This window comes from Lissotriton vulgaris, chromosome 3_1 (assembly GCF_964263255.1).
Source record: "Lissotriton vulgaris chromosome 3_1, aLisVul1.2, whole genome shotgun sequence".
NCBI classification, from domain to species: Eukaryota; Metazoa; Chordata; class Amphibia; order Caudata; family Salamandridae; genus Lissotriton; species Lissotriton vulgaris.
This window is the reverse complement of record NC_141689.1, coordinates 83,321,294-83,347,906: the sequence shown is the minus strand read 5'-3', so window position 1 is coordinate 83,347,906 and position 26,613 is coordinate 83,321,294. Positions and strand designations below refer to the sequence as shown.

General features: G+C 47.6%; 1 protein-coding gene across 1 annotated transcript in view; it reads left to right on the top strand.

The window, feature by feature from the left end:
* Positions 1–26,613, top strand: part of LOC147725993 (uncharacterized) — a 273,904-nt gene that overhangs the window by 170,286 nt on the left and 77,005 nt on the right. The window contains exon 6 of the mRNA XM_086960111.1: positions 20,591–20,785. Within this exon, the coding sequence (XP_086816237.1) occupies positions 20,591–20,785 (195 nt within the window). The remainder of the gene's footprint in view (positions 1–20,590; positions 20,786–26,613) is intronic.

The following is a 26,613-nucleotide window of genomic DNA, read 5'->3' as shown; positions in this document are numbered from 1 at the left end:
ATCCTCCATCCTGGTCGCCGACAACGCCTCCTGGTCCGTGAGATCTTCGAGTCAAGCGTCACCCACTCACCTAGTCGAGGTGGCTACCATCCGGTGCCCTCCTGGTGCCCACTGACTACTGGCTAGTAGTCTCGAACTTGGTCCCCTCTGCTTTCAGGTGTCATCTATCTTCAAGATCCAGGCTTGGATCCGACTGAACTTTCTTCACTGGTCACCGGCCAGCATCTTTTCTTCCGGCTCCTGGTCCGTCTACGAGGATTCCCGACGTCTTTTCAGACCTATGCAGCTGCAGCCCCTGGGCTAGGTAACTTCGGCATTTCGGTGCCCCAGCATAGCCTCACTATCCAAGGGTCAGAATCTACTTTCGTTTTCTCCCTACCAGGTCGGGTTCGCCCGAGAACACTAACTTTCTAATTCCTAGCTACCATAGACTTTTGTCCCGCATCTCGCGTGAGAGTGCACACACTGCACCCGAGTCCCCTAGGCCTCCTAGACATAATCTAACGATTCCCTAGTCAAGTCCTAGCGATTCCAAAAGCTATTAGTACTGTACTTACCTGCTAGGAATTTCGCATTCCACTTTCAGAGTATATGGTTTTCCGTGCCCCTCGGGCATTTGTATATACTGTGCTAACTTAAGTATTTTTGTAAGAGTTTTGGTTTGTGCTTAGTACCCTGTCCTCATAAAGAGTACAGGGCTGTTGTGATCTTTAAATAAATAACTGTTTATTTTCATAACACTTGTGTGGTGTCCTTTCACTTGGTATTCAAGGGGTATATGTGTGGTAAACAGCTGGCTTAACACGCCCTCTCGAGTCTTTAGCCTTAGACTGCTCGTATCCACGCTACTAGGATAGCTGGTCTATAAGGTTGACTTACAACCAATCATCAATAAGGGTTGCTGGACTGATACATAGTGTTCACTAGAATAGTGAGCACTGCATATCAGGCCACCTTCTCACAATGTCATTAAGGAATTCCAACAGCTTATGTATATTTGTAAATTGGTGCATAGTATTGAGTAGTGTGTGTGTTTAACCCCTTCGATGCTGATGACTAGCTCAGCTTGTCATCAGCTACGGCGCTCGTATGCTGATGATGAGCTGAGCTCGTCATGTAACGCAGGTTTTTAAAAAACGCCGCACACAGCGGGAAAAGCTGCCGCAATGATGCGGTTAATAAATGTACACTTACTTTTATAAAGCAAAGTACAGACTCGACAATCAATTATTGAGTTATTTTTGCGCACCTGCAACTGGAGATTACTAGCCCACACCACCTCCCTTGAGTAAGCCTCAGACTGCTCAGAAATGCTACCCTCAGAGTCGGGCGCTACAGTTAGGTGTTTGGTTCCCAGTGAAGGACAAATGTAGTCATGTTATTTGTGCAGGCCTCACAGATGCTGCCTCGTTTTCCAACAAGTACTTAACACACTTTTTCAAACAACTGCAACAGCTATAGGTTAGCCACCGCTTTGGGAGAATACTGCTGTATAATCTATGCAAAGTGTGTGATCTTTGCAGTTCACATGCCTCGACTGGAAAATTTTAATTACGCAGTAAGGATCTGCTTTTGGCAAATAGAGCTGTAGATTGACATGCGCCCACCCGCCTCCCCGGGTACATATACCTGTTGCAGTTCTCTTATCTTGCATACATACGCATGGACATCTCTATTTTACCTTTACTAACTCCATTCTCACCCTCTGCGGGAAAACAATAAAAAAAGGGAGTTGATGTTCGTGCGCACTCTCACTGAAAGGAGGAGTCCCCTTCCTTGTCACTGGAAAGACTTCTTCGAAGAAAAACAATTTGAAAACATCCGGACCCAACACGAGATGGTTAGGGGTATGCAAAGCAGGGGGATCCACAGCTCTACATGCCATGAACAGATGCTTACTGGGCAAGTAACATTGTCCGTACATGGTTACAAATGTCAGTTATACTTCAGTCACTTGGGGTGGGTTATGATTTGTCTTATCCCTTCCTCTAATATCAGTACAATTTTGGGTACTGCTTGCTATTCTGATTCAGGCTTGTGAATCTATGGCCCTTACCAGTACTGGATAACCGCACTTAGAGGTAAGAAACGTATTTTCTTATTGATTATCTAATTTAGCCTTGGCTATACATCTGGGGATCCCCTGGACTCTGTGCACACTATACCTTACTTTGGTAATGTGTATACAGAGCCAGCTTCCTACAGTACTCACTGACTGAGACATTTATAAAGCGCACTAATGCCGAAGCGTCTTGGCGCTTAGCTAAGGTACCTGTGAGTGCGACTTTATCTCTTAGCATTGAGAGTAAAGCCAGGTTTTAATTTGCTTCCTGAAAAGTAGTCTACTTGGTTGAAGTCTGAGAGGTGTCGGAAGTGAGTTCCACAGTTTTGCAGCGAAGTATGAAAATCGCTTCCCGCCCCACCTCACACTAGTTATCCTAGGACATAACACCAGTCCCGCATTAGAGGATCTAAGACAGCGCAACAGAATATAGCGAGGGAACAGAGCTTGTAGATCAGATGCCCCTCCACCATATAAGGCTTTGTGAACTATACACAGAGCCTTGAAATACACCCGTCGTTTGACTAGAAGCCTGTGTAGTCGCTTTACCCCGGCAGATGTGGGGTGATGCTTTTGAAGATTAAGTAAAATTCTTACAGCTGCGTTCTGTAAAGATTGGAGTCTGAAAAGCTGGGTTGCCCCCACTCCCAGGTATAGAGCATTGGAGTGGTTCAACCTTGACAGGACCAGAGCTCCAACCACCGTTTTCCTTAAGGAGAAAGGGATGAAGTGTAGAATCTTCCGGAGGACCTTCAAGGTTTAAAACAGGCTGAGGACACCTGGTTTATCTGTGGAGCAAGAGTGTGGTCTTTGTCTATCAGGACACCCAAGTTTCTTGCTTTGGTTGCCGGCACAGGGCACGTTCCGGCTTCAGGGGGGCACCATGATTGATTAAAAATAGATGTTTTTGTGCCAAATTCCACAACTCCGGTTTTACCTGCGTTTAGTTTTAAAAAGTTGTGGTTCATCCAGATCATCAAATCTGTGATACAGCTTCGAAAACGCTCCACCGTAGCGTCTACGCTGTGTTACGGACACCACTGTGTGTAGTCAGCATAGGACACAAGCGAGGAACCATGGTTCTTTATTAAGCTGGCTAAAGGAGCCACATAAATGTTAAACAAGGTGGGAGATAAAGCAGAGCCCTGTGGGACTCCACCTGGTAGCGTGAACCGGTGTCCATTCCAATGTGTTAACTGTTCCCTATATGACAGAAAAGATGATAGTAGGGTTAGGGCCATTCCATTAACGCCAACCTTGTGGGGCCTATGTATCAGCACTTCGTGATTTACTGTATCGAAGGCAGCTGTGAGGTCAAGGGCTGCCCACCCATCCCCATCCATTGCTTTACGAACTTCCTCTGTCTGCAGAATCAAGGCAGACTCCGTGGATTGCCGGGCTCTAAAGCCATGTTGAGTGTAATCTAGTAAGTTGTTATGATCTAGATATGATGTTAATTCAACATTCATGGCTTTCTCCAGAACCTCGGACGGCAGAGGAAGACACGAGATGGGGTGATAATTTTTGGTCTCTACGGGATCAAGCGAGGGCTTCTTCAGTATAGGTCTTACACAAGCCCTTTTCCGGTCAGATGGGAAACTTCCGGTACTAGTGACGTGATTTAATATTTCAACATCCGACATCTCCAGGAGCGCCCTGAAAAAATCTGTTTAAACCACCTCAGAGATTTGCGTCTTTCTCAAGAAGTAACTAAGCCAACAAATGTGCAGATCCTAATGGTCCAGACCTCCCCTGGTATCCAGCCATATTTAACCTTTTTTTTTATCCAATCTTGAAAAATTTGTTTTAACCAGGTTTCGATTTAACTCTTTCTTTCGCCTTATTACTTTCCCCACTGAGTCTAACTGGTCTCACGACCTGATTAAATGTCCCTGTGATGGAATATCACCCCAGTCTACAATCCATGTAACTTTGTTCTGCCCTGGTCCTCTTGACTTAGATGCTGACACCCCTTGTGACAACTGCATATAAAGTACTGTCAGTTTTAGTCCTTGGTGAATTTAACACGAGCAAGGACTTTGTATGGTTTCGATAGAAATCAGACACCAGCTTTAACATGAATTTATTGTGTTTGCAGTGTAGTTTGTTAGTGAAGTTTGGTTTAGGACTTGTCCTGAACTTTTAGGCAATAAACTCCTGCTGGCAGAAGTGCCATTCTGAGTTGTAATTCATTTTGAGTCCTGTTAAAATTCAGTCCGCATTTTGTGCATTTAGGAGAATCTGAACATGTATCTTTTTTCCCTGAAGGAGTGCCAAATGGGTGCAAAAATGTGTTGGGCAATGACCATTTATAGGAGATTTTCAAGGCAGTGTTTAAAATTTTGCTGTGACATAGTTTAATTACTTTTGATGGAAACATAGTAAAAGCCAGTATACGTACCAATAAACTCCCTGAATAGCTTTTATTAAAAAGCAACTACAAGAAATATTGATGCAAGAAAATACATGATTGATTGCCAAACATGTGAGTGTTATGGGTTACAGTGATATAAATAACCACCGAATAGGATAATAAGTGCAGGGTGTGGGGATGCACTACCCAGTTACCAGGGAACTGTTTCATGACTTATATTGACAGTAAGGAAAAATATTTGTGGAATCTGAGTTTGCAGACAGCAATGCAATATTGATACCTGAAACCCTGCTAGTTGAAGGGCAGATTCTGATGGGTAAAACTAGATAGCAGAGCGCTGGTAAATATAAGTAGCTATGCACATTTCCATAGCAACCTAGAGCTACATTCAAAGTTCAAGCAAAAGCTAAGCATAGAGGCAAGCCCCGTCGTTCAGCTTGAAAAGATAAACCACATTTTATTGCTAAGCAGTTACTTATCTATGGACACAGATGAACACACCCACAAGCCTTAGTTTAAAAAGGAGCTGACATGTGAATAAGCCAGTTTCAGTGTTTGTGAAGCTCGATGATTGGTTTGATCGCAGCCAGCTGGACGGGGGAAATATCTGACCGTGTAATCAACTTTCTTGTTGAATACATTGGTGCAGGCTTACTGTCTTAACAGGTATGTTGCAATTATTATACCTCATATTCAAGCCATTGTTTTCATGACCCGGCATCAAATATTTGTTGTTTTGGTGCAGAACAAAGTAAAGTTGAAAAGGCACACCTCCTATGTGCCTTGCCTACAACCCACTGCCCTGGCATAGGTCAACTGCCCCTCTCGCTGGGTGCACTGTACCAGTGGTGAGGACACAGGTGCATGAGCCCTGTACCTCTACAGTGTCTAAGCCAATTCTTAGACATTGTAAGTGCAGTACTGCCACTAAGAGTATATGGTGCTGGGAGTTTGTCATTACGAACTCCAAAGCACCATAATGGCTTTACTGAAAACTGGGAAGATGCCTGTTGATCCAAGGAATGACTACACTATTGACCCTCCCATGGACTCTGACCCTAATCTATACCCTGCAAAGCCTTCACCACCAGATGTAGCTTGCAAAGAGCTTACTTCTAGAGCAGCATTACCTAAGTCTTCGAGGACATTTTTTTATTTGACACTCTAGGGTCTACACATAGGACACATCAGAGTCTTCCTATGTTAAAGGGTATGATGAGGCATGCTGCCATGTTTTAACTCCAAGGGTTGATCACAAATATAAACCCCCGCCATCCAATCCTGTTTTTATTAGGGGACAGTTGCCTCTAGACTTGTTAGTTTGCTCTCTTATGAGCATTAGAGACAACTATCAGACCTCTGCCCATGCACCTTTCCCAGACAAGGTTTCATAGATTCACATGCCTGAATCAGAAAAGCGAGCAGTAAATCAGTGCCATCTTTATTGCATGGTATGTCCCCACTTTTTGCTGAATTGCTGATGTGCTTTGACTGAGAGTGCCCTGGGCTCCTGCCAATCAGGTGCCCAGGGCCTGTGTCCCTTCCCTAAAACTGTATTGAATCTCAACCCCAATTGGCATGTCTGGCTACATGCCAGCCGCTGGTAAATGGTTCCCTAGGTACCCAGGGCATTGTGAACAGAGAAGACCCCTAAGGGCTGCAGCACTTACTGTCGTCCCCCCCCCCCCCCCCCCTTGTGCCCAACTCCGGGGTGCCTGCCTACCTACCCTCCAAGATCCCAACTTACCCTCTAAGTATTAGCCGCTAAAGAAGATCCTCCGTCCCCAAGCCTGCAGCATTTGTTCCCTTTTCAAGATCTCCATTGAATAACATTGAGCACCCAACGGCTCAAAATCACCCTGCAACCAGCCGCCTGAGTGCCCCTGGCAGTGCAACCTTTGTCCTATCCTACTTCCCCCATTTGCCCTGAAAGTGTGGAGTTTTTTGAACTTTAAAATATTCATCTAAAATCAGCCGAACAACGAATTCCGATTTACTCACCTGTTATCAGGAGAGACCTCAGTGCTGCACCTTTTAGCCCAGCACAAACCCCGAAAAGTAATTTTAACCGTACTTACCAATAACCTGAATTTTCTTCAGTAGGAAACCATTGACTGTTTTTCTGTGAATTTTTTTCTGTCGATTTTTGCAAACTACAAATATTCTTTAAAAATCGTACCAACTACCAAAACGTAATTACTTACCTGTTTTAGATAGAGGTCCTAGTGCTGAACCTAGGAGTCCAGTACTGGATTACAAAAGTAACGTGAACATACTTAAACTGCTAATTGAATTTCCTTCCATAGGATAACATTGGTAATTTCAACTGAAAAAGTTTTTGTCATCTTTAAAAATACAATAATATTCCTTAAAAATCACTACTGTAACCAAATAATTTTTACTTAACTGTTTACAGCTCATGTCCCGGGACTGAATGTAGGATCCAGACCTGTGGTTAAAAATGTAATCCACAAAGTAACTAATTGCATCGGACTAGAAATTCCCATTGAGCTCAATGTTGCTTTGTGTTTGAAATTGCAACAAACTGTAACCATTTCATTCAAAAAGTCTTTTGCCTATTTGAAAAGTATTTAACTAAAGTAACTCATCCTGAGAAAGTATATTTTGATACCTTGTTGGTTCTAAAATAAAACTATATCTTTTGATGCAAAACAATTGGCCTAGTGTTCAGTTCTTGTGTGAGACCATTTGCTGACTGTGTGTACAACAAATGCTTTAGTCGGTCCTCTGATACTGCCCGACCAAGCTACCACTTTAGAGAGTAAGGTTATTTCTGATCGATACATCTGCCAGTGGATTCCTCACCTTGTGAATAACCCCTTGCTTCAGCAACATTCTGAAATTCTTTTTGTAGCTTCGCGCCGACGTGGACAATGTCACAGAGGCACGACATCGCGCGTGACTCCGCTGACGTCACCGACACCATAATAGGCCCACGCCGGCGTGATGACCTCAGTTCCCTTTTTTCCGTGTCGTCGACGCCAATGGTTTCGGGGAATCTCTGTAGCTGTTGGTAACTTTGTTACGGTTTTCTGTTTTCTTGCTTCTTTGTCTTGCTGAAGATGTCGACTAAGAAGACCTGGTTCAAGCCATGTGGAGAGTGCGGCAAAATGATGTCGATCACGGACCCGCACGAGGATTGTATCTGGTGCCTGAGTCCGGACCATGATGTCGAAGGCTGTTCTTCGTGTAAGAAGATGAACCCGAACCTCACCTTCTGGATCCAAGACCTGTGGTGATGGAGACACTACATCCTTTCCATGTCTCCTCTTAGGCGACTTCGGTCTCGGATCCGAATCCTTACCGGAGTTATGTCGAGATCCATGCCTTCGCTTCTTATGTTTCTTTTTCGATTTCGAAGCATGATCAGATGACTACCTCTAAGGCGACTCCGTACGGGATCTAGACCTCGACCTCACCCTTCTCGAACGCGATCTCGAAGTCTTCTTTTCTTTTCTTCCTCTCAACTTCGCCACCAGAAGTTTAGTTTCCCTCTCACGAAGTGCCTTCGCCTTTGAAGTCGCAGGTTCATTCTCTGACTCGGAATCCATCTGAGGCGCCGTCTGTGGCTCGAGAGGATGAAGAGGTCCCTTTGAATGAGGGTTCGATGTCTATAACACATCCACCTGTGGAAGAGGAGGTGAAGCTGGAAACTCTGAAGGGTCAGTCTGTGGGTTCTTACCCACCTTTCCCAGCTCCAGGCCAAGACCCTACTGAAATGAAATGAAATAAAAAAAGGATTTATATAGCGCATGGCTGCCCGGGAGCGTCCCAGCGCTGTGATTGCAATTTACGACTGAGGAGAAACAGAGGGGTAGAAGAAGTGAATTTAAAGTTGTTGCGGGAAAAGGTAGGTCTTCAGCAGCTTCCGGAATTTCATATAGTTCGGTTCGGAGCGCAACTGAGTTGGCAGGGAATTCCACAGGGTTGCTGCTGTGACCGAGAAACGTCGCCCTCCAGTGCGGGCCTTCTTGACTCTGTGAACAGTGGCCAAGTTCCCTTGGGAGGAACGCAGGGACCTGTTCGGTTTATAGGGATGGAACATGGTCTTCAGCATGGGGGGCCCTTTACCCTGCAAAGATCTGTGAGTAGTACATAGGGCCTTGAATTTGATCCTTTCACGGATCGGCAACCAATGGAGAGCCCTTAGCGTTGGTTTAGCTGGTGCCTGTCAGAAGCCTTGCTGCAGCGTTTTGGGTTCGCTGAAGGATGTTAATAGTGGATTCTGGGGCAGCCAAAAAAAGGGCGTTGCTGTAGTCTAATCTGGATAAGATTAGACCTTGAATGAGCAGTTTTTGAGACTGTGTGGGGAGTAATGGGAGGATCTTCCTTGCTGAGCGGAGTAGGCCCACACAGGTACCAGCTGTCTTTTTGGCCTGAGTTTTCAAAGAGAGGTCTTGCTCCAACCAGAAACCCAAGCTTTTGAGTTCTGTCTTGGGTTGTGGAAGGGCTCCTAAACACGATGGCCACATAGCAATGGGGAGGGATGTTGTTTGGTGACCCAGCAGCATGAGCTCAGTTTTAGAGCCATTTAATTTAAGTCTTGAGTCACACATCCAGTTATGGATTCCTTCAAGACAGTCATGCAGGTTTCTAAGTTTATCTCTTTCTAGAGAAAATGAAACAACCATTTGGGTGTCATCAGCGTATGTGACGGCTTTGATCCCAAAGGGAATGACCACATCCTCCAGGGGGGGGCCATATAGACGTTAAATAATGTAGGGCTCAGTGAAGAGCCCTGAGGAACCCCACACTGGAGGGGGAAAGACTTGGATCGCACATTGCCTTCACAGACCTGTAAGGTTCTGTCCTTTTTTAAATGCTATGTATGGTATGTACTGCATTTTTAAATGCTATGTATGGTTTCTATTCCAGGGCTTTGAACCCATCTGTGCACCCTCGGGTCCCATGGGCCCTCTGGCGTATAATTTAGGAGTTCCCCACTCCTATGCTATACCGCCGTCTTCAACTCGACTTCGAGAACAGCGCCCTGGGCCTTTGGATTCGATCTCGACGTCGATACCAGCTCTGTCTGAGTCTTTCACGGATCCAACGGCGCGGCTGTTAAAAGAGAGATCCAGAAGGGATGCTCAGCACCTTATAGAGGAGCAAAGATATAGAGAGGCTGAGGCGGAGATGGAAGAAGGTGAGCTTCAGGAGGACTGTTTAGAAGATCTAGGAATAGCCAGTGGTTTGGAGCTTTCTCCTGTTTAAGAGCTGTCATCTGTGCCTGATGCCCCTACAAAGGATGTTACGCCATACCACATGGTCATGAGGAAGGCTGTAGAACTTTAAAATCCAACTTTGCCTACAGTGGAATATAAACCCACCTCTTGACTGAGGTCCTCTATTCCCCAAGTTCTGTTGTCGAACCGTTGCTTCCCTTTAATGAAGCATTACCGGAACCTATTTTGGAGGTTTGGAGCAAGCCTCTTACAGCTCCTGCAGTGGCTAAAGGTGTTGCAAGTAGGTATAGAGTTGCACCTGGGGATCCTGAATTTTTATCCTCTCATCCTTTGCCTGAAAGTCTGGTTATTCAGGCAGCCTGTTCAAAAAAGACTGGGTGCATTCCCTCAAGTGCCTGGGGATAAGGAATCCAAGAAACAGGATCATACTGCGAAGAAGTCTTTCTCTTCAGCAAGTATTGCTTTAAAATAGACTAATGCCACTTGTCTTTTGGGGATATATATAAATGCCCTGATGGACTCCGTGCGGCTGTTTGTTCCTAAAATTCCTGAGGACAGCAGGAAGGATTTTAATGAGGTATTGGCCGATGCACAGGAGGCTGCTCGCCAAGTGATTCAGAGTGGGCTAGACAGTGCTGATTCAGTTGCTCGCATCAAGGGAACTGCTGTTGCCTCCAGAATGGCTGCCTGGCTTCAGTCATCTCACTTTTCTGCGGATGTTCAGGCTGCGTTGTTGGATTTGCCTTTTGATGCTGTTGGACTTTTTGGTAAAAAAGCTGATGCAGCTTTGGAAAGATTTAAGGACAGTAGGGCTACTGCCAAATCTTTAGGGCTGCAGACCAGAGGTTCATCAACTAAAAGGTATAGAGCTTTTGGACGTTCTTCTTTTTGTCCCTACCGTCAAGTTCAACAGCAGCAAAATCCGCTGTTTGTCATACAGGGGTAAGCCAAGAGCTCGTCCTCTAAGACGTCAAGCCTCCTCCTCTTCCAATCCCCCAGCCAAGGAAAAGCAGCCCTAGATCTGCCATTCTGGATCATGCTGGTCCTGTAGGGGGTCGGCTTACCTATTTTCTACGGGATTGTGACTGTTACATCAGATCTTTGGGTTCTCAATCTTGTAGAAAATGGATATGCTCTTCCCATTTGGGAGTTCCCTCCGAATTACCCTCCTTGCCAAGGTTTTTGCACGGAGGAACACCTGTTACTCCTGCAGGAGGAAGTCCAGACACTGTTAAAGTGTGCGATGGAGATGGTTCCAGAGCACTAATGGGGTCAGGGATGCTACTCCTGGTATTTCCTGATACCCAAAAAGGATAACAGACTTCGTCCAATCCTGGATCTCAGGATCTTGAACCTTTACCTAATACAGAAGGAGTTCAAGATGCTCACCCTTGCACAGGTTCTTCATGCGCTGATGGAAGAAGACTGGATGGTGTCAATGGACTTGCAGGATGCATATTTTCACATGCCTATCCTGCAGTCACACAGGAAGTATCTCCGTTTTACGGTAGGGTTGCAACATTACCAGTTTGTGGTTCTACCGTTTGGTCTTACTACTGCGCCTCTTGTCTTCACCAAGATGATGGCTGTGGTGGCAGCACAGAAGATCGGGGATACCGGTATTCCTATATCTGGACGATTGGCTATCAAAGCAGAATCTCCAGGGAAGGTGCGCCATCATCTGCAAGAGACAACTCAGTTGTTGCACAGGTTGGGTTTTTCGATAAATGTGCCCAAATCTAACCTTGTGCCCTCCCAGCGCAACCTGTTCATAGGTGCGGTACTGGATACAACTGTGTGCCGTGCATTCCCTCCTCCTCAAAGGATTCGCGATATACAGGAGTTGATTCCTTTATTTTTCAATAGAGCTGTTGTTCCAGTCCTATAGGTGCTTCGCCTGCTCGGTCTGATGGCTTCCTGCATTCTGTTGGTCAACAATGCACGCTGGCACATGAGGGCACTCCAGTGGTGCAGGCAGTGGTATCAACACAACGGAGATCTCTGGGAGTCTGTGAGGATCTCCAGAGATACTGCAGCAGATCTTACTTGGGGAGTGGAAGACAACCTGTCTCAAGGGAAGCCCTTTCATCTGCCTCCAGCTGTGGCCACAGTGATAACCGATGCATCCACTCTAGGGTGGGGTGCTCATCTGGGGGATATGGAGGTTAAGGGTCTTTGGTCTCCAGAGGAAAGGTGGCTTCACATCAACCTTCTGGAATTGCGGGCGATACGTTTGGTTCTCAAGGCCTTCCCCCCTTCCCTTTTGCGGTCGGTCGGTTCAACTCCTGATGGACAGCACCACCGCGATGTGGTATGTCCACAAACAGGAAGGAGTCGGGTCCCAGTGTCTCTGCAGAGAGGCTCTGCGTCTCTGGTCCTTGCTTCAGAACCATCAGATTTGTCTGATGGCAAATCTGGCCGTAGTTCTTAACGTTTGTGCAGACAGTCTCAGTCTGCAGTTCTCAGTCGACCACGAGTGGAGGCTCCATCAGGAGGTAGTTCGTCACGTCTTTCGGATGTGGGGAACTCCTCAGGTGGACCTGTTCGCCACTCGCGAGAATGCTCACTGCCTGTCATTCTGCAGTCTCCAGTATCCGATGCAGGGAGCTTTGGGGGACGCATTTCAGTTGAGTTGGGACTCAAGACTCCTTTACGCGTTTCCTCCCATACCCTTGATTCCTCTGGTTCTGAGGAATATTCGCCAAGACCGGGCCCAAGTAATATTGGTTGCCCCGGATTGGCCAAGAAGGGTGTGGTACACAGATCTTCTCCACCTCTCCTCGTGCCTCTCGCTCAGTCTCCCGTTCAGGGCAGGTTCAGGGCAGGTCTCCTCTCTCGGATGGAGGGGCAGGTTCTACACCCCACCCCACCCACCCCCCCCCTCTTTCCAGACCTTACACCTTCATGCCTGGAGATTAAACAGGGCAACCTGAATTCCTTTTCTCTCCCACCTGATGTTGTGGTGGATGTCATTCTATCGGCCAGGCGTGACTCCACCAAATCTATCTATTCATGCAGATGGTCTAAATATGTCACTTGGTGTGGAGAGAAATCTTGTTTATCTGATATACTACAATTTGCTCTTTCTTTGGCGCAGCAAGGGTTTGCTATTGCCACTGTCAAGGGTTATCTTTCGGCTTTGTCGGCTTTTCTTTGTTTGCCGGATCAGCCATCCTTGTTCAAATCTCCTGTGGTTTTAAGATTTTTGGAAGGCCTTACAAATACATTTCCTCCTACTCCCTTTATCGTGCCTCAATGGGACTTAAATCTGGTGCTTACTTTCCTGATGGATTCTCCTTTCGAACCTTTCCACATGTGTCCCTTGAGACTTTTGTCTTTTAAGACGGTTTTCCTGGTTGCTATTACCTCGGCAAGGAGGGTAAGTGAGCTTCAGGCTCTAAATTCGAAGCCCCCATTCTTGACCATTCATGCTGAACGAATGGTTCTTAGGACCAGGGCTGCTTTCCTTCCTAAGGTGGTGACTCCCTTCCATCTAGGACCGTCTATTACCCTTCCTACCTTCTATTCTCCCCCTTACAAGGAGGAGGAGAGACTTCCTCTCCTGGATCCTAAGAGGGCGGTTAGCTTCTACCTGGACAGAACCAGAGAATTCAGGGTGGATGACCAGCTCTTTGTTGGATTTGCTGGCTGCAAGAAAGGAAAAGCTGTGCACAAGCGCACACTTTCAAGAAGGATCATTCTTTGCATCAAGATCTGCTACTCCCTGGCGGGTAAGGAACCTCCAGAGGATATAAGGGCTCATTCTACTAGAGAAAAGTCTTCAACATCTGCTTTGTCTTGGGGTGTGCCTGTAGTGGACATTTGTAGAGCGGCAACTTGAGCCTCCCTCCACACTTTCGCGAATCATTACTGCTTGGATTCCGAAGTGACGAGGGACGGCCACTTTGCGCGTTCTGTCCTCCATTATTTTCTGGTATAGGAGAGTGGACACCCTCCTCCGGGAGTGGGGACTGCTGTGGGACTCTATTCACAAGGTGAGGAATCCACTGGCAGATGCATCTATCAGAAGAACAAGTTACTTACCATTGGTAAAGCTTTTTCTGGTAGATCCAGTATCTGCCTGTGGATTCCTCACATGGCCACCCGCCTCCCCGTTGTCCACTCTTCTTTACCTTAGAGAATGGCAATGTTTTAATGTATATATGTTATTCACAAAGGTAGTGTTTTATTCTACTTGAATTACTGCACTGTCTTTACACTATGTTACCTTGAATATTGTATACTGTGTATATATCTACTGTTTGTCCGTCCGTGTGCTTCGAAATAACGGAAAAAATGGCGACGTGGGCCTATTATGGTGTCGGTGAAGTCAGCGGAGTCATGCGCGATGTTGTGCTTTCCCCAGTATTGGAACTTTCATAGATTCCCATGCTTTGCATCATTCCCCGTCGTCTGAATGGGAGCCTCGGTATATAAAAAAATACCATCGCAGTAAGCACAAAGTGAAAAAATATGCCTAGGCCTCATCTCATTTTGTAGCTTATCCACCTTTTTCTAAAAGAGACCACATTTTTGCAATAGCCAATCAGAGCAGCCTCACCCCACAGAAACTTCCTGAGAGAGCCTCAGATTTTCTACCGCACGTTGTGCAAGGGAGTCTCCTTTGAGCTCTGCTCAATTTTCTTCACTTCTGAGTAGATATCTACAATTTTTTGCCTGTTTTTTCGTCATGTCTGACAAAGAGAAGAAAGCACTTTTTAGAGCCTGTGCTACCTGCTCAAAAAAGAGGTTGTTTGTTGAAGACAAACACGAAGACTGCATATACTGCTTGTACCCGGACCATAAGGCCACTGAGTGCAAGATTTGCAGGACCTTCTCCACTAAGACCTTGAGGGACAGAGAAGGCAGCCTGCTGACTTGGTTGCAAAAGATGAAGGATAGGTTCTGTCTTCGGACAGTGAGGGCTCTTCTGCTGTATCATCAAGAAGATCAAGGAAGAGGGGTAGGTCTTCCCCTTCAACATCTAATGAGCCCCATGTGAAGGCCTTGCCTGAGACCTCTGATAGGCCTGCTTCCCTAAAATCTCCTCACCACGGTGAAAAGGAGAGGCAGGGACAGCCTGAGGACTTGCAACCTACAAAGAAGGCTAAGAAAATCGTCTCTGTGACTTCAACTTCAGAGAAAGAAAGAGGGGTGAAAAAGCCTTCGTCTACGCCTCAGGACATTGCTTTAGACAAGAAACAGCGTCCGTCACGGTGAAAACTACAGGTACGTCGACGATTCTGGTCAAGAAAGACTTGTCTCTGAAAATGACCTCGTCGACGGGCTCGTCGACAATGGCTACGTCAACGGCATCTACACCGTCGTCTATGTTTAAGACGCCTGATTCCTGTTCGTCGTCGACGAAGCTGACTTTTTCCACGTCGACGACTATGACGAGAGTAGTGGCGATGACGACAGCAACGAAGACTACTATGACAGCTGCCATGATTCTGACGACGAGCTCGTCGACGGCGCCGTCAACGATCCAACCATCGTCGACGAAAGCCATCTCACCGTCGACTACTCAGCCATCGACGACGAGCACCGTGTTTCTCCGTCGGCGCCACCGTCGACGAAACAGTCGACTAAGATTCAACCGTCGACGTCGTTGACGACTGGGAAAATCTGCATTTCTCAAAGGAAGAGACATATAACTCCAGAAATGACATCTCCACGGCGGGTTATGCCGTTGCCTCCTTCATTACTGCTTGATGATGACTCTGAGTATGAGAATGATAGCACTTAGGCAGCTTACAGCCCATCTGACTTGCAGGTCAAATTTTAGGAGGTCAGTTCTGAGGAAGGCGAGACAGAGCAACACCACTATGCTCCGCAAGACTGTTATGACCAGCAAGAGGGGCCTTGCATGCATGATCATTCGCAGAGATCTCCACGAAGGTCTCAACAGGAGATGGTAGCGATGCCAACCTCACTCATCTCAGACCTGCAATCAATGTTGCAGGACTATCGGAGGCGGTTTCCAACTCAACATGAGGTTCAACACGTAAGTCCTCCAACACCTCTGCCTCCAGTACCGCAAGCAGTGGCGGACGCCTCTTTGCCCTTAAGGGTGCATGACCCAGAGCCCGTAGAACATCATCAGGAGGTGGTTGCCATTCCGGATGATGATGATAATGCCTAATCAGATGCGGATCAGCAGGGGTACCCTGACCAAGATCGGAATGTGGATTGGGATCAGGATGGCCTTCAAGAACCAGATGTAACAGGGCCTGATACCGCAACTTCTCCTCCAGCAGATATTGGAGGTTTTCACAACCTCATGGAATGAGCGTCTAAGAGATTTGGTCTTCCCATTACCACAGTGCAATCGGACTGTTTTTTGTACAACTTCAAAGAACCATTCCGGAAGTCAGTTAGTTCGATCCCCATCATTGAGCATGTTTGGTCAGAGGGACTGAAGGCTATGTAAAATCCAGCCACGGTCCTCCCTGTGCTTCCCAGACTGGAGAAAAAATATAAGGCGCCGGAAGGCAGCCCCGCATGTCTTACAGGTCAACCAAAACCGGACTCGTGTTATCTCCCAGGCCGCACAGAGTAAGTCAAAGAATATATCAACACCGCTAACGACATCACCTGATAAAGAGGGGAGGCGTCTGGATAATGTAGGAAAAAAATTATCCACAATTGCCTGTCTCCTCGTTAGGGCAGCTAATGCTCTGGCGATTCTGGGGAGATATGATCGCCAGATGTGGTGTGACCTATCCCCGTTTGTGGAAGAACTTCAGGATCGGTCTAAGGACGAGGTCAGGAAAATCTTGATGGAAGGTGAGCGCGCCTCTTCGGAGGTAATCTACTGCGCTATGGATATAGCAACGACGGCCTTCCGAGCGCTAGCAGGCTCTGCTGTTTTGAGACGCCAGGGCTGCTGGGAGCCATGTGGTTTAGACAAGAAGTACAGAACAAAATTCTGGACTTACCTTATGACGGAGAGATGTTACTCGGTAAACACGTGGATAATGCCCTACAAGGCATAAAGAAGGATACTGACACGGCTAAATCCTTGGGAACATTACAATACCGCAAAGTTTCTTTTAAGGGGGCAAGAGGAAGAGGTTTCTTATCCTACAGAGGCGGCAATCAGCAGCGCTACTCTTCCTACTATCAACCTGGTCAGTCATACAAACCCCAATATTCGCAGAGGCATGGTCTGTCAGGGTCTTTATCTCGCCAGCCGCCGAGAGGACGTCAGGGGCAACAGAGGAGAGACCATTCTAAGAGACAATAGCAGACATGTTGCTCTTTCTACTGGTCCTGTTCCCTCTTTAACACCCGTGGGGGGCAGGGTTGCCCATTGCCTAAACAGCTGGAAGGTCATAACATCAGACCAGTGGGTCCTGAACATCCTCAAAAGAGGACACACGTTGAAGTTTCAACATCTTCCTCCAACGAGAGCTCCAGATGCCATTACACCCAAACATCTAGGACTTCTTCGTCTCCAAGCCCACCAACTCTTCATCAAAGGTGCAATAGAGCCTGTACCTCACTCCCAAAAGGGAAAGGGTTCTATTCCAGGTTCTTCCTGGTTCGCAAAACGAAGGAGAAGTGGCATTGGATTTTAGATCTACGGGAGCTCAACACTTATCTCATCAGGTTGTCTTTGAGGATGGTCACCCTGTGAGAAGGTGGCCTGATATGCAGTGCTCACTATTCTAGTGAACACTATGTATCAGTCCAGCAACCCTTATTGATTGGTTGTAAGTCAACCTTATAGACCAGCTATCCTAGTAGCGTGGATACGAGCAGCCTAAGGCTAAAGACTCGAGAGGGCGTGTTAAGCCAGCTGTTATACCACATATATCCCTTGAACACCAAGTGAAAGGACACCACACAAGTGTTATGAAAATAAACAGTTATTTATTAAAGATCACAACAGCCCTGTACTCTTTATGAGGACAGGGTCCTAAGCACAAACCAAAACTCTTACAAAAATACTTAAGTTAGCACAGTATATACAAATGCCCGAGGGGCACGGAAAACCATATACTCAGAAAGTGGAATGCGAAATTACTAGCAGGTAAGTACAGTACTAATAGGCTTTGGAATCGCTAGGACTTGACTATAGAATCGTTAGATTACTTCTAGGAGACCCAGGGGACTCGGGTGCAGTGTGTGCACTCTCACGCGAGATGCGGGACAAAGTCTATGGTAGCTAGGAATTGCAAAGTTAGTGTTCTCGGGCGAACCCGACCTGGTAGGGAGAAAACGAAAGTAGATTCTGACTCTTGGATAGTGAGGCTATGCTGGGGCACCGAAATGCCGAAGTTACCTAGCCCAGGGGCTGCAGCTGCATAGGACTCAAAAGACGTCGGGAATCCTCGTTGACGGACCAAGAGCCTGGAAGAAAGAAGTTGCCGGCAGGCGACCAGTGAAGAAAGTTCGATTGATCCAAGCCTGGATCGAAGGAAGATGACACCTGAAAGCAGAGGGGACCAAGTTCGTGACTACTAGCCAGTAGTCAGTGGGCACCAGGAGGGCACCGGATGGTAGCCACCTCGACTAGGCGAGTGGGTGACGCTGTGCTCGAAGATCTCGCGGACCAGGAGGCGTTGTCGGCGACCAGGAAGGAGGATCGAGCTGTCCCACGATGGATGAAGCTGTCGGCGTCGCTGGACCCAGGTTTGGGCAACAAAGCCTTGGCAAATTCAAGCCCACGCGGTGGACTCAAAATGGCGTCTGGAGTGGACCAGGAGGGTCCGGGGTGCTTCTCTTGAAGAAGGAAGCAAGGGCCAGTCTGGAGCAACCAGACCAGCAGCAGTGATGTCGTCGGGCGTCGTGAAGAAGGCCACAAGCCAGCCGGCTAGTAGCCACACAGCGCGGTGAGCACGCGAAAGCAGAAGGGCCCCACGCAGATCGTGGAGATGCTGGAGGGCTGATCTTCGGTGCTGGAGCTGCTCAGGGTTGGGGCTTCTCGGACCCCAAAGCACTCACCAGTGGGAGACTCGGTGGGCTTGTTGCAAAGAAGTCGTGCAGTCTTGGCGATCGTCGGTCCCTCGAGGTCTCGTCGCACTCACAGTTCTCAGCTTTGCTGTAGAGGTGAGTAGAGGTCAGAGGTGCCAGGGAAGCCGGGTCTCGTCGAGCTGGGTCGTCGGATTCGTGAAGAAGGACTTGCAGCAGACTGCAGTGTTCTTAGGATGGTGCCCGCTTGATGCAGGGTGACTACTCCTTAGCCACAAGGGAGAATCTTGAGGAAGAAATCTTGAAGTCCTTTCGCAGAAAGTCGTGTCTTGATTCCAAAGATGATCTGATTTGTACAGGGGGCCCGCTCCCATCTTTATACTAAAAAAGGGGGCCGACCCGGTGACTAGGTCCTGCCTATGGGTGGGACTAGGAGGGGGGTGGTTACACCCCTCTGCCATGCCGGACTTCCCCAGGCCAGGGGCTGGTGTGCCCCTGGAACTGGTTCAGACCGGCCTATGCGTAGTGAGCACCGGGGTGCCACTCAGCAGTTACCTTCCTGAAAAGCCCTGCCTACCCAGGATACACAAAACCATGTCTGGGACGGTGCTAGCACCGCCCCCGACAGGAAACCCTTTGTCCAGGCCTCCCTCGCTGGAAGGACTCCCAGCAGCAGGAGGTCAGACTCGTGTCTGTGGTGGCAGCATCCATTTTGTGGAGCTGAGGCTTCAGTTAACTTTAACCGGGGTTCACAGTTACACACATGTCGTGTCCCTCTAGAAGGGTGGAATGCTAACCCCGTCGCCAGAATTGGCGAGGGGTTAGTATTCCAATTCGTATGACACCTTACTCGACATGTTTTGATAAAGCAATACCAAAGATAGCATTTAACCGCGAGGATTATAATGCACTTAAGAGTATATGGTATGCGATATCATGGAACAGCTATTAGGACTTGGTTCCGCAAGCTGCAGACAAGCTCAGCTCATGCCAGAGCACCATCTCACACGATTCCAAGCACTCTGCCTTCAGGATTGTCAAGGCCTGCCATAGGAGTGACTGATAGGAATCTGTGTGTCCATTTTAGGGTTAGATATAGGTATACTATATCTACAGCAAAGGGTGATTACACGACTTTGCCCCAGCTGTCGTGCAGCCAGTTGTGTCAGATGTAGATGGCCAGCCAGGGGTGGCATAATACATGCTTCAGCCCCTGGTAGGCCCTGGGTACACCTATGCCCTGAGTTACAGGGTCTGATAAGGTGGCCCAGTCCCAATTGGAAATGTACCTAGGGTACATGGAATCCATTTTAAAGAGAGAGCAGTAGGCCTGGGGTCCTGATTGGCAGGATCCCAGGTCGACTATGTCAAAAACCAGCTAAAACACAGGGCAAAAAGTTGGGGGCAACCATAGTCAGGAGGTACCTTCCTACATCGTGTTTCTCCCTGATCGCTCGTTCCAGAGATGATAATCCATGGATGAGGCATCGGCTCTGCGTATTTTGTGCCAACTTTTGGCATAGACCCCCCAACTTGATTTTGTGTGACGAAAGACATTTTAAAGCAACAACTGTTTGATGGAGAACTTCAAACATGACAGGGACTCTGCTTGAACATGGCATTGGCCTGCCTCGACAGTTTGTCTACCAACAATATAGAAGTTCCAAGTTTTGTTTGTTTTTTTGTTGTTGCTTCGTTTTAATTGACTCTGTGCTGCAGGAAATTTGCTTAAAACTAGCCTCATGGGATGTTTAGGAATAGTTCTGTAAATGAGGAGCCAGTAACAAGTCATAGTATTGATGAGGAAAACAATAGATACTAAGTAGCTTATTCATAGGAGTCAGATTTTTTTGCCACACTTTTCCTTTACCATTTATGAAAAGAAATGTGCTTGCAAATAGTGATCTAAAAGTATCCTGTAAAAGAAACACCCCTCTATACACTTGTCCTGATTGACTTAAAACCAAAGAAAAACTTATCACTGTATGAACTTTATTTCATTCTTCTTGTGCCTCACTTCACAAACAGATGTCCGGCCCCATACAAGATCTTCTACTTCCGCAAAGCCAGAAGAGAGCAGTGTTGAGAAGTCTACAATCGGTAAAAGAAATCTGCGTTCAGAATCAAAGAGTCCTGCTGCAACTCCTAAAAAACGTCAGCAGGTGGAAGAGATGCAAGAGCAAAGCAATTTGAATACTGCAGCAGCTGACCAAAACTCCAAGGGTAAGATCACTAGAAGGTGCATTTCCCTTCCCATTTCAACACCTTTATTCGACAATTTAGTCATAAAAGCATTATAAAATTACAGATGAAATTGATTGATTAGAACAGCTACCATAATGAAACTTATAAGCTGAATGAAAGGGCATGCAAAATTAGCCTTTACATTTTTTTTATGTGTGCGCTTATCATAAGTTATTAAAATCATATTACAAACCTAATAAAAACATTAGATCTCATTAATCAATTTCTTTCTGATGTATAATGACCTGTTCATCAAATGTCAACCTAAGATCTACCACAAGAAGCAGTTAGCTGGATTTAATCCTCACCGAAGCGTAGCGATTTGGACCCATACCCAACTTCAATTTTGCCATGGCTAAAGCAATCGTTGCTGAGGTCTCGGTCCGCAAGATTCTTTCAGCTTCACTAGCCCTTTTTGTGCCCAGTAGCTTGCAAATTGGGAACAGCCAGATATGACGCGGGATAGCATACCCACCACAAACAAAGAGAAGGCGAGCCAAAGATTCCTTGCTAGACTTGCAAACTTGATCTAGTTGTTTTGTAATGTGGTCCTAGAATGGCTCCAGCTTCGGAATTACTTTATGTTCCAGGAACAGGCAGGTTAGGGAAGATGGCTCGCTCAGTCTGAGTGTTATACTGAGACCATTCCCAATATTTGCCCTTTAGGATCTCCTTTGAGTAGAACTTGGAATTTACATGATCGATCCATAGTGGAGTCATACCAATGCTCGACAAAGTGTCTCTAACCGCCCATTGTGAGAAGGTGGCCTGATATGCAGTGGTCACTATTCTAGTGCCCACTATGTATCAGTCCAGCAACCCTTATTGATGATTGGTTGTAAGTCAACCTTATAGACCAGCTATCCTAGTAGCATGGATACGAGCAGTCTAAGGCTAAAGACTCGAGAGGGCGTGTTAAGCCAGCTGTTTACCACACATATACCCCTTGAATACCCAGTGAAAGGACACCACACAAGTGTTATGAAAATAAACAGTTATTTATTAAAGATCACAACAGCCCTGTACTCTTTATGAGGACAGGGTACTAAGCACAAACCAAAACTCTTACAAAAATACTTAAGTTAGCACAGTATATACAAATGCCCGAGGGGCACGGAAAACCATATACTCTGAAAGTGGAATGCGAAATTCCTAGCAGGTAAGTACAGTACTAATAGCTTTTGGAATCGCTAGGACTTGACTAGGGAATCGTTAGATTACGACTAGGAGGCCTAGGGGACTCGGGTGCAGTGTGTGCACTCTCACGCGAGATGCGGACAAAAGTCTATGGTAGCTAGGAAATAGAAAGTTAGAGTTCTCGGGCGAACCCGACCTGGTAGGGAGAAAACGAAGATAGATTCTGACCCTTGGATAGTGAGGCTATGCTGGGGCACCGAAATGCCGAAGTTACCTAGCCCAGGGGCTGCAGCTGCATAGGTCTGAAAAGACGTCGGGAATCCTCGTAGACGGACCAGGAGCCGGAAGAAAAGATGCTGGCCGGTGACCAGTGAAGAAAGTTCAGTTGGATCCAAGCCTGGATCTCGAAGATGGATGACACCTGAAAGCAGAGGGGACCAAGTTCGAGACTACTAGCCAGTAGTCAGTGGGCACCAGGAGGGCACCGGATGGTAGCCACCTCGACAAGGTGAGTGGGTGACGCTGTAGCTCGAAGATCTCACGGACCAGGAGGCGTTGTCGGCGACCAGGATGGAGGATCGAGCTGTCCCACGAAGATAGAAGCTGTCGGCGTCGCTGGACCCAGGATTGGGCAACAAAGCCTTCGCAAATTCAAGCCCACGCGGTGGACCTAAAATGGCGTCTGGAGTGGACCAGGAGGGTCCGGGGTGCCTCTCTCGAAGAAGGAAGCAAGGGCCAGCCTGGAGCAACCAGACCAGCAGCAGAGATGTCGTCGGGCGTCGTTCGGAAGGCCACAAGCCAGCCGGCTAGTAGCCAAACAACGCGGTGCACAGCAAACAGCAGAAGGGCCCCACGCAGATCGTGAAGATGCAGGGAAGCTGACCTTGGGTGCTGGAGCTGCGCAGGGTCGGGGCTTCTCGGACCCCAAAGCACTCACCAGTGGAGGACACGGTGGGCTTGCAGTAAAGATGTTGTGCAGTCTTGGCGATCGTCGGTCCCTCGAGGTCTCGTCGCACTCACGGTTCTCAGCTTTGCTGTAGAGGTGAGTAGAGGTCAGAGGTGCCAGGGAAGCCGGGTCTCGTCGAGCTGGGTCGTCGGATTCGTGATGAAGGACTTGCAGCAGACCGCAGTGTTCTTTAGGATGGTGCCCGCTTGATGCAGGGTGACTACTCCTTAGCCACAAGGGAGAATCTTGAAGAAGAAATCGTGAAGTCCTTTCGAAGAAAGTGGTATCTTGATTCCAAAGATGATCTAATTTGAACAGGGGGCCCGCTCCTATCTTTATACTAAAAAAGGGGGCTGACCCGGTGACTAGGTCCTGCCTATGGGTGGGACCAGGAGGGGGGTGGTTACACCCCTCTCCCCTGCCGGACTTCCCCAGGCCAGGGGCTGGTGTGCCCCTGGAACTGGTTCTGACTGGCCTATGCGTAGTGAGCACCGGGGTGCCACTCAGCAGTCACCTTCCTGAAAAGCCCTGCCTACCCAGGATACACAAAACCATGTCTGGGACGGTGCTAGCACCGCCCCGGACAGGAAACCCTTTGTCCAGGCCTCCCTCGCTGGAAGGACTCCCAGCAGCAGGAGGTCAGACTCGTGTCTGTGGTGGCAGCATCCATTTTGTGGAGCTGAGGCTTCAGTTAACTTTAACCGGGGTTCACAGTTACATACATGTCGTGTCCCTCTAGAAGGGTGGAATGCTAACCCCGTCGCCAGAATTGGCGAGGGGTTAGTATTCCAATTCGTATGACACCTTACTCGACATGTTTTGATAAAGCAATACCAAAGTTAGCATTTAACCGCGAGGATTATAATGCACTTAAGAGTATGTGGTATGCGATATCATGGAACAGCTATTAGGACTTGGTTCCGCAAGCTGCAGACAGGCTCAGCTCATGCCAGAGCACCATCTCACATGATTCCAAGCACTCTGCCTTCAGGATTGTCAAGGCCTGCCATAGGAGTGACTGATAGGAATCTGTGTGTCCATTTTAGGGTTAGGTATAGGTATCCTACACCTACAGCAAAGGGTGATTACACGACTTTGCCCCAGCTGTCATGCAGCCAGTTGTGTCAAATTTAGGAGGCCAGCCAGGGGTGGCATAATACATGCTGCAGCCCCTGGCAGCCCTGGGTACACCTATGCCCTGAGTTACAGGGTCTGATAAGGTGGCCCAGTACCAATTGGTAGATGCACCTAGGGTACATGAGGTAATTTAGAAAGAGAACAGCTAGGCTGTGGGTCTGATTGGCAGGCCCACAGCCAGAGAAAGTCGTAAACCAGTGAAACAAAAGCAAAAAATCTGGGTGATCATAGGATTGCAGACCCTACTCTCCTACACCCATAACCATTTTATATGATGCGATGTATCAGCCCATATTATATCTAGGAAACATAACGCATAGCCTGTATGAGCTGCAGCGTAGTCCAAAGTCGCTGCCAATAAAGGAGGGTGTCGAAGTTCGGCTATGGCTGCAATGGGTTTTCCCCCAAGGTCATATAGTAACTGGCACATTGGGGTACTTTGTGGAAGCCTAGTGATTTTCCTCAGGGACCGGTTTTCTGATGACGTAACTTTAGATAAATTCTCACATCCCCAAAGTTCGGAACCGTTTTGGGGCTGAGCTGATGACTTAACCCTTTCGATGCTGATGACGAGCTCAGCTCGTCATCAGCCACGGGTGGCGTGTGCTGATGACGAGCTGAGCTCGTCATGTAACGCGGCTTTTAAAAAAAAGCCGCACAGCGCAAAAATCGCCGCAGCAGCGATGCGGTTAACATTAATTTCTAGGGCAGGGCTAATGGGCTTAGTGTATGAGGACCTATGTTCCTTGTGTAACACCCCGACTTGTCTATGTTTAAGGGATGCTAGTTGAATCTGGTGGTCCCATTTCATGTTTTCCTGGAAGTGAACCCCCAAGTAGAACTCCTTGCCCTGTTCTAGCGGCCTGTTGTTCAGTTTGGATGTCCCCCTTATAGCCCTTGTGCGAGTTAAATGGCATCAATTTTGTTTTTGACACATTGACCTCCAAGCCCCGCAGTAAGCAGAGCTTCTCAAAGATTTTTAAGGCTTTCTGGAGTCCGCTTAGGGTTTTGGATATAATCAACGTGTCATCAGCAAACATTAGTATTGGCATTTGCTCGCCTGCTACTACTGGGGCATCCGAAGGGGCAGAGCTTATGTAGTCTACTATTCCATTTATATATAATGAGAATAATGTAATGGCCCTCACGCAGCCTTGGCGTACGACTCAACGGGGGAACGATTCAGTCACTTCCCCTTGTCCACCCCATCCAAATTTTGCACTATTATCTTTATGTAGTCTGATGAGACAGTAGTTCGGATGGCATCCCTAGATCTTGTAAGGTGCACTATAGCTTAGTGCAGGGGTCAAGATCAATGCCGACTTAAGGTCTACAAAGGCGGTGTATAGGCTACCCCTGCCCAGTGTCACTATCTTCCAATAGATAAAAACAAATCTGAACTCATGATCGATGGTACTAGTGAAAGCTCAGAACCGAGCTAGCAGTGGGGACAGAACCTTAAACTCCTCAATCCATTCTTGTACTCTATTTAGCACCAGCCTCCCCGTTACCTTATAGACAGTCAATTAGGCTGATTGGCCTATAGTTCCCTGGGAAAGATTTGTCCCCTTTCTTAAAAACACTACTAATTTCTGCTCCCTTCCAGGGATTTGGGCTCCTTGGGCGATATCATTGGTCAACGCAACTTCTCTCGAAGTTTAGGTCACACTCTGAAGACCTTCATCCCCAAGCCTGCAGGACCTTTGCAAACTGTTACCTCTTTGAAAACAGGGCGCCCAACATCTAAACCGAACTCTGCACCCGGCTTCCCTAGTGCCACTGAGGGTGCACCTTTGGTGCTACTTTGTTTCCCCATTTGCCCTGAACTAAAATCCAGGAGCTTTGCTCCCACGCCCAAGAGGCCTGCTTGTCAGCAGCCACCAACTGGAGGACCCCTATCCACCTTTGGATTACATTGGTCCTCGGCACTCTCCACCAAGCCGTCCTAGTGCCACTGAGGGTGTAACTAGAGTGCATCCTTGACCTTTGGTGTACCCCGGAGTCTGACCCCAAAATAGCAACTCCCAAATACTTGCCCTGGAACCAATAACCCTATTTTCCTCTGTTCCTCAATTGACTGTTTCTGTGCACAGTTTCGAAGTGTGGAGTTGGAAAATCTATGAGTCCCTTTAAAGCTGTCACTAACTAACAAAAACGCTTTTTCTTACCTGTTTAAAAAAAAATGTAAATTGATACTTGTATAGCGCACTACTCACCCGCAAGGGTCTCAAGGCGCTTGTACGAATACCACTGTGGAACCCATCCTGGCTTTCCCTGTGAGGCGTCCACTCCTGGGCACCTCCAAGGTGGAGGCCAGGCATCCTTAGCGTTGTGGGGGCCGTTGTGGAGATTAAGCAAGCTATTGCCCAGAGTTGCAGAGTGGGACTCCATGATTGGAATAGGCACCGAGGCGAGAATTATCAGGTCCGTGGAATTTTGAGCCCAAGACCCGTCGAGGCGGGGAATTGAACCCTGGTCCCGGGCTAGACCTCTGCATCAGGGTCTGCCGCTCTAACCATTGAGCCACACTTCTCCACAGGAAATGTACTGGTGCAGTATCAAGGTATCTGAAAGAGACACGTTAGTG